The sequence below is a fragment of the Sinocyclocheilus grahami genome, unplaced genomic scaffold (assembly GCF_001515645.1).
Source record: "Sinocyclocheilus grahami isolate Dianchi unplaced genomic scaffold, SAMN03320097.WGS_v1.1 scaffold2504.1, whole genome shotgun sequence".
NCBI classification, from domain to species: Eukaryota; Metazoa; Chordata; class Actinopteri; order Cypriniformes; family Cyprinidae; genus Sinocyclocheilus; species Sinocyclocheilus grahami.
The window spans coordinates 25,481-34,102 of NW_015507683.1; the positions used below are offsets into that span (position 1 = coordinate 25,481).

The 8,622-nt window shown below is 36.2% G+C and overlaps 1 protein-coding gene across 1 annotated transcript in view; it reads left to right on the forward strand.

The window, feature by feature from the left end:
- Nucleotides 1-1,352: 1,352 nt before the first annotated feature.
- The window catches only part of LOC107575198 (regulator of G-protein signaling 14-like), a 29,094-nt gene continuing 21,824 nt past the window's right edge, over nucleotides 1,353-8,622 (forward strand). The window contains exons 1-7 of the mRNA XM_016261616.1: nucleotides 1,353-1,397; nucleotides 3,012-3,104; nucleotides 3,846-3,989; nucleotides 4,233-4,400; nucleotides 5,529-5,607; nucleotides 6,621-6,724; nucleotides 7,279-7,494. Coding sequence (XP_016117102.1) covers nucleotides 1,353-1,397; nucleotides 3,012-3,104; nucleotides 3,846-3,989; nucleotides 4,233-4,400; nucleotides 5,529-5,607; nucleotides 6,621-6,724; nucleotides 7,279-7,494 — 849 coding nt within the window. The remainder of the gene's footprint in view (nucleotides 1,398-3,011; nucleotides 3,105-3,845; nucleotides 3,990-4,232; nucleotides 4,401-5,528; nucleotides 5,608-6,620; nucleotides 6,725-7,278; nucleotides 7,495-8,622) is intronic.

The following is an 8,622-nucleotide window of genomic DNA, read 5'->3' on the forward strand; positions in this document are numbered from 1 at the left end:
ACATTTTAATCACCACAATATACCGTTAATGTTAAGTACAAAATGGCACCTCATAGAGGAAATGTTACCAAGTTTGACTGTAAATAAACACAGTATCATATTTCAGAAATGTAATACCATGATCTGAGCAACTAAATAAAAAAATGCTTTTAAAAACAAAGAGTTTTTAGCAAGCACTGTAAAAATATGTCCATATAAAGATCTTGTAAAAATAAATAAATAAAATGAAACCGGTCAGGTCAAAAGAACCTCATGTAGCTTTCTGAAGCCGACAGGGGGAGATATGCACTTTCTGCATAATTTGGATCCAGAATTAGCTAATTTATTTTAATTTACTTTCTGCGCCGAGTCTATTTTTGCTGCACTGATCACGCTCAATTAAAGACTAAATAAATATGAATTCACTCAAAAAGCACACAAAATGCACAGAATAAGCATGTCTACAGCGTTTTTAAAAGAATTGGAGTATGTCAGAAAAATTAAAAATATTTATAGAAGATTTACCCAATTAAAATTGTTTATCCAATTAAATATTTTACACAAAGTATGGTGTAATATATACACACACACACACACACACACACACACACACACACTTAATATATTTTTACACTTTTATGTTTTTTTTTTTTAATTATTGTCCATGTATTATTTTAGCCCCAAATTTCTCAAATGGTTTTTGCATTTTGTTTCTTATTAACAGATAATCTGTTACATAAGCTAAGCAAAATTGTTAAAGTTCAAACCATAATATTCTGACAACTTCCTCTGACCTGACAGTAATCATAATATCATGTTTGTAGTTTATGAATTTATTATTATTTTCCACAGTAATCTGTCTGCTCTGATTAACTGCACGTGTGACATCACAGTATGACAAATGCTGTGAAAAATATTGCTTAATTTCTGTCCACATGACATGACGTGGACATTTCATTGTGCATGTTTTCAGGCCTGTTATGCTGGTTTTCATATTATGCTTTAGTAACCAAGAAACTGGTGGTTTTACTGGCCGTTTAAGTACATTTGTGGCTCCTAACGGGTTGAGGTAATTTAATGGTTTGCCTACTTGATTCTCTCATTTGTTCATTTAAGTTTCATTTAAGAGGATAAGCGCAGGGGTGGGTGGGCCATAGCGTAGTTCTCATACCACACAAAGGGTTGCTTACATTCAAAAAAAGGGTTTAGTCAGAGTAACCACAGTTCCTCTTGTGGTGTGTTGCTATGGTAAGACTTCCCTTTGAAACAGGAAATGACAGAGCTGTAAGAAGTGTAGCAGTGTAGTTGTTGAGGGAAACGGTTTAGATAGACGTCCTTGGTGTGGGCACAGTCGACCCTACCCTGATGTGGCCATGTCTAAGAAAATGAACAATCTGGCAGTGCCAGCAGGTCAGATGGTAAGTCTGGTTCAGGCCTACTGATGGTTTTTCTGCAGCTCAGAGATGCAGCTTCACTGATTGGTTCAGTTTGATGGGTGTGTGGCAGTGTGCATATGTTAAGAGTTGTTTTATTGTAGGGTCATGATCATGCGTTTAATCTTCTGTTTAGCTTTACATCAAAATTACCATTTTGGCAATTAACACAAGATTTGATGAATGGATATTTGCAGTCCAAAAGGTGAATTCTGGTTTGTGGTGTTTGGTTGAGCATTGCAGCCGTGAGAAAATTTGATTCTGACACAATGAGATAAGTGTGCTTTGAGGAGTCTCTAATATGTTGCTGTTGATTGATTACATGTTTTGTCTTCTGGTTGGCTTGTTTAACTAGTCTTGGGCCATGTTTCCATCCACAATCAGTCAGAGGGGACTTTGCAATTTGGTCTGTGTGTGTTTGAGGACAAAGTTGTCCCCAGAAGTTCTGCTGAATCTGATAAAGCAGCTTTGGAGAAGTCTAGGGATGTCTTCAGAGGCAAAGATGATTCATAATTGGAATTAGGTCATTGGTTCAGTTCCAGGGGAATGCATGAACTGATAAGATGCATAGCTTGAATGCAATGTAAATTGCTTAGGACAAGTGTCTGCCTAATGCACACAAGTAAACATAATACAAAAAATTCAACAATGTTTTCTTTTAGGTAAAAGGAATAGTTCACCAGAACATTAAAGTGCGCTGTAAATGTACTCACCCTCAGGCCATCCAGGATGTAGATGAGTTTGTTTCTTCATGGAAACAGATTTGGAGAAATGTAGCATTACATCACTTGTTCATCAGTGGATCCTCTGCAGTGAATGGGTGCCGTCAGAATGAGAGTCCAAACAGCTGATAAAGACATCACGATAATCCTCGATTAATCCACATGACTCCAGTCTATCAATTAACATCTTGTCAAATGAAAAGCTGCGTGTTTGCAAGAAACAAATCCATTAAGACGTTTTTAACTTTAAACCAGTGAACCTCCAGTGAAAAAGTCCTTTAAGTCTGTAGTGTAATAATTAGCTTTATATAAAATTATGCAATAATTGATTTACATTACAAGCTTCAGAATTTCTTCACTTTTTGATCATATAATTATCAGCATCTGCACCAAATTGCATATTTTTGCTCAGTTTGGGCCTTGAATAAAATTGAGGTGTTTTTTCTTCAAGTGTGAGCTCCATATTCTCTCTTATATATAATATATAGTTTCCATGAGCAAGCATTCAGAGATATACCACACCATATATACAAGATTGATATAATTGTTAGGGATTGTGAGTTAATCAAACCTCTTGATTGTGCAAATGATATGAACGCTAGATATGGCTTTCGCTTCTACTATAAAATGAAACAGTTTGTGTTCTTTTTTTTGTGTCGTTGACTGTGGCATTATACATCAGCATAATAAATCAAGCAGTTGATCAGGATTTCAGGTTATTAAAACTAGTTTTATGTGTCAGCATGTAGCAAGTTAATTACAAATGCTAATGGTCATGAAAAAAAGGAAGCATTAATTTGTATAAACACACGTGTGAATCACTGAAGTTTTTAGTTTTTTCTCTTTCTTTTGGCCTGACTGCAAACGCGTCTCACAGGAGTTTCTCAAATCAGAGGTTAGTGCAGAGAATATCCTGTTCTACCAAGCCTGTGAAAAGTTCAAGAAAATCCCACCTACCAGACTGGAAGAGGTATGTGATTTTTTTTTTTTGAAAATTGAAAATGTTTAATGGAATTGAAAATCAAATTTTTAAATCCCATTTTATAAATAGGAATCTTATTTAGACCCATTTAAACTTAAAATCCCATTTAAATTAAATTTTTAGATTTTTGAAGATACATTATAAAATGAGTATAAATACATTTTTTTAAACTGAATGTTCAGTAACTGGATTTTTTTTTAACAAATATGCAGTCATGTAGAATTCACATGGTCTTAATTGCATTTCAGCATTTCATGCAGACACTTTTATTTTATTTAAGTGACTTATGGTACACTACTAATAAGGCAGGACAGTCTTCTGAAATTATCTGGGGTTAATGCCTTTCTCAAGGGCACTGTAGCAGACTATCTCCATAACACTCCATCAACATTGTAAGCAATTGATGCTATGTAACAAAACTAGTATGTGGCACAACATCACTTACTTGCAGTGTAAAACAAATCCTTGTGCCTCATTTAATGGTTTGAATCTGAGCTGAGCATTTCTTTTTGCTGTCTTAGTAGCCCTGCTTAAAACCCTTTTTAGGTTACCACAACAACATCCCAGTGTTATATCCACTAGACGTGCCATTTTTGCACATTGATTTGAGTTTGAGTGTTTGTCATCTGCATCTGCACTTTGATTCTAATCCGTACGATCTGAATCTTCAGTCATAACTAGAAATCAAAGACAAATATCACCCTAAAACTATCGCATATCTCCCATCAGCTGAAGAAAGAGGCGCGTTCCATCAACGACAGTTTTCTTTCTGAAAGCTCTCTGCATGCAGTTAATATTGACGATACGGCCCAGATGGAAGAGAGCACCTTGGAGACACCTACACCCAACATGTTCGATAAAGCACAGGCACAGGTACGCGCTAGGGGTGGGTGGTATGACAAAAATCACATGCCAATATTGTCATATAAAATTTCTCATGAAAAGTTTTTTTTTTTTTTGCTGTAAATTTAATGAGAAAAAGGGATTGTATATTTAGAGACCAGGCATTGCATAAAGTTTGGCATTGCAAATGCTTCACTTAAGTTCTGACTACAAATACTCAAAAATCGGAAATGATTTACTGTAACTGTGATTTAATTGTTTCCCCTGCCATAGATCTTCAAGCTGATGAAAATGGACAGCTACACGAGGTTTGTCCGCTCTTCGCTGTACCAGAACTGCATGCTGGCTTGTGTGGAGGGTCGTCCTCTTCCCAACATTGGAACCCCGGAGCCCAAAAGCAAAATGTACAAAAAGAGTGCAACGCCACCTAGTAACAGAAAGGTAACACATTTAAAATCCATTCAGGAGTTACTTGAGAAATTACCTAAAGTTAGGGATCGTTCAATTTTTAAATATATTTTAAAGTCATTCCTGTGACGCAAACCATATCCTCACAAGGCCTATCCCATGTGGAGTCAGACTGTTGACTAAAGGCAAAAGGTTCTGACCAAGAGCTGACAGTAAATCAACATGCAAAGTGACCATAAAAATTGAAACAAGGTCACGGTTATACACCAGTTCAGTCTGTTCAAATGTAATAACTACTAATTATTTCAGACATAATTCTGTGAAATATACAGTTCAGCTCTTAAAATGGATTTCTACACTACCGTTCTAAAGTATACATTTAAAATAACTGTTGTCTGTGTGAATATATTATAAAATGTAATTTATTGCTGTGATGCAAAGCTGAATTTTCAGCATACAGCATTCATATTTTTATGGAAACGCTACACATTTCTGATTGGTACAGCCTGTATCTTGTACCTGTAACAGTGCTTAACAACTTGAATCACAAAAATGTGCGGTGCTTGATGTTATTACATTGATTGGAAATACTCAATTAAAATGGAGTGTGCTATTGAGACTTTTACAAACTTACCATCATGAAATCTAGCTTGCATGAGGAGTTAATCACATATGCATCTATATGGTAATTAACCTACATCGAACAGACTAAACTCCAAACTTGAGCTATAAAATGCTTAATTTGACTTGATTCAGATTGTGCTGATTAGAAAGTGTTTGCATCTTGAATCAGGGCTGACAGATATTCTTTTTTTTCCCCGAACAATGCCTTTTTTTCCTCTTCTCCTCTGGTTTGTTGCTTCATAATGACTATATTGCAAAATATCTGTAGTGCTTTTTCAGTATATCTTCTGTTGAGTTTAGTGTGCAGTAAAAATACTCATAATTAGTCTGACACTACTTGCATGTGAAGTGTGAATGCTGTTAATATGGATCCTGAAATGAATCTGCATTGCATATAGTGCAGGTGTGAGCTGTTTAAAATGGCCTAATTCGGTGAGAAAGTTGTGTCACTCCACCGTGGAATATGATGCCGTGTCAGTGAGTGAAAAAAAAAAGTTCTGATATATCTTATATGTATTACTCTGTGTTTTGTAACAGAGTGTTGAGTTGAAAGTGCCCTCATCAGACAGCAAGACCAACAGGAAGAAGAGGTTAGAGAAGACAGGCTCATGGGGAGGTACAATTTGACTCAGCACTTCTCTATCTGTGCGGTATCTTTGTGGACGACTCTGCTGTGCATGCCACCGTCTCAAAAAGAGTCGCTCTCATGAACATGCACACTTCTCTTTTAAAGGGCTCATGAAATGCATTTTTTTTTTTATTATTATTTTGTTTTCTGAGGTGCACTCAAGAGGTTTTTTCCCATCAAAAACAGCCATAAATTGTCATTTTATCCCTCTGATTTGAACGCTCTGTTGGAAGGGGCGTTTCTGCTATTAGACTTCAATGTCAATGGCCACTTCTGTGATTGGCTAACGTCTTTGCATAAAAAATGAGCATTACTTGTGGAACTCTCTCAAACCTTCTGAGTTTTTACTTTAACAGCTGTCAAGATTTACTAACTGTGAAAGGTGTCAGTTTAAACTGAGAGTTTTGGTGAAACTGCACAAAAAACAAATCACTGAGACTTGCGCTGCTCCAGCGAATATAAAGAGAATGATCTTTGATTGCTTACTGTATATGAAATGATCACAATTTAGACAACAGATGGTTTTCATGCTACTATCAGGAACAATGTGAAGTTAATCATTTAGTCGCTGGCTTGATTCACTAATGCATAAAATAAAGAATGTCTGTACATGAGCCCTTACATATTACACCGATCGCAGCTCATGATGCTTGTGAAATGCAGTTTCAGATTTTTATAGTAAAGTTTTTTTACGGTTTTTTTTTCACCCAAAAGATCTTGACATTGTGACATCACAATTCTCCAAATTTCAAATCCAGGTGTTTCAGAAGGGTAGAAAACAATTCATATTTTAAACTAGTGAGTTAGTTTTGAGTTCTGAAACTTGCAGTATGTTTTTATTGCAGTCAGTGTAACATCTCATATGTTTAAATATCAATAACCGTTTGATTCTCCATTTCATGACCCCTTTAATGTCTTTTTTTCTGTTTGCATGGTTTTCTTCTGTGTGCCTTTGAACATGAACTGTTCATAATTACGCTAACAGCATTTATGTTTCTCAGCTGACCAGTCGTATCAGCATGTGGCGGTTTCGCGTAAAGAGTCTCAGATCTCAGTGAAGTCTAACAGCAGTCTGGAGTTAGTCTCTGGATTCGGGCGAGCTGAGGTACCTACATCCATCCAAATATTCCTGCATGAACAAGATGTTACATTTCATGAAGGGAGTGCAAGTCTGCAAAAATATAGCACTGTATTGAGTATTACAATGACATGTATTGCTGGAAAATGTCAAAGGGCTATAGTCCTCTTTTAAATAGCCAATAGCCATCTCAGCTAAGCAAAAGCATGATTTACTACTTGCTTTTGTTAGCTGCCCTTGTGGGGAAAAGTACAGTTTAGCATACAATTACAATTTAGTATGTAAATAATATAGTTCATAAATATTGGCTGAAAATGGGCTAAATTGGTGACATCTGATCTCTTCTAGAAGCTACTTCCAACTGCATGAGGCATAATAGCTAAGAGTGGAGTCATTGTTTTTGTGGACTAAAGCTTGCACATGTCCCTGTGAACAAGAAGATAATAGACTTTAACCAAAAGTCTCAAAACTATTATTTGATTTCATTTTAAGCAGTTGCAGAAAAATGTTAGAATGAAAAATTGAAAGTGTTACGTTTTAATAGTTTTTGCTCCTCAGTGAAGCGCTCGTGTCTTTGTCAGAACGGACGCTGCAATGTGGCCATCTCTGATCCAGAAGCCTTGAGTTCTAGTTCTCCTACAGCAGATAAGTACTGCTGCGTCTACCTGCCGGACGGGACCGCCAGCCTTGCCCCTGCCAGACCCGGCCTGAGCCTCAGAGACATGCTGAGCAGCCTGTGTGAGAAGAGAGGCTTTCCTCTGAAAGATGTTATCATCTACCTACTCGGCAAAGATAAGGTCAGTCTGGCAGCCTAAATGAGGGCAACCTATCTGCCTTGACACATTTATCTGTTCAGTGATTTCAGCATTATGACCCAAGATCTTTAAAAATGGCAAGCATTGTCAAGTCACATTTATTTAAATAGTGATTTATACAATGCAGATTGTTTGAAAGCAGCTTCACTTAGTTTTCAGTTATGAAAAAATACAATTTCAGCTTTAAAGCAGCTATTAAATGACAGTAGTGTCATTATTCAGTGTTTAATTATTTAGTCAATTCAATGTTTTAGTTTGTTCAATAATAGTGCAAAGCATTTTCACATACTTTCTCTATTATGTCTATTATATACTATATTTATTTATTTTTATTCCATTGCTGTAAAAACGGTCAATTACATTTTTTGCAAGATCTGCCCTCTTTCTGACTCTGAAGTAGCAAAAACATCCTCTTTAAAGGGGTCATATGATGCGATTTCAAGTGTTCCTTTCTCTTTGGAGTGTTACAAGCTGATTGTGCATAGATAAGATCCCTGAAGTTGCAAAGACTAAAGTCTCAAAACCAAAGAGATATTCTTTATCAAAGTTAAGACTCTGCCACGCCACCCTAAAACGGCTTGTTCTAACACGCTCCCTCATATCTACCTCACTATGTGGAAATATTTGCATAATGCCGCCCAAATGTGCACGCAAAGAAAGATTATGTAAATGAGCCATGCTGTGATTGGCTAACTGCTTTGCACGTGAAATGAGTTGCAACACTGAAGTTTCTGAGTACTTACAGAAGGGCTAATTTAGTATCATAACATTTTTTATTATATATGCCATTTTTATTTCAGTTTTAGTTATTAGTTAGCCAAGATAAACGAAATAAAAATAAGTTTTACATTAGTAAGTCTTTTTTTTCTTTTAAAGGGGTCATATGATGCTGCTAAAAAGAACATTATTTTGTGTATTTGGTGTAATGAAATGTGTTTATGCGGTTTAAAGTAAAAAAAACACATTATTTTCCACATACTGTACATTACTGTTTCTCCTTTATGCCCCGCCTTTTTGAAACGCGTCGATTTTTACAAAGCTCATCGGTCTGAAAAAGCGAGGTGTGCTGTGATTGGCCAGCTATCCAGTGCGTTGTGATTGGCCGAATAC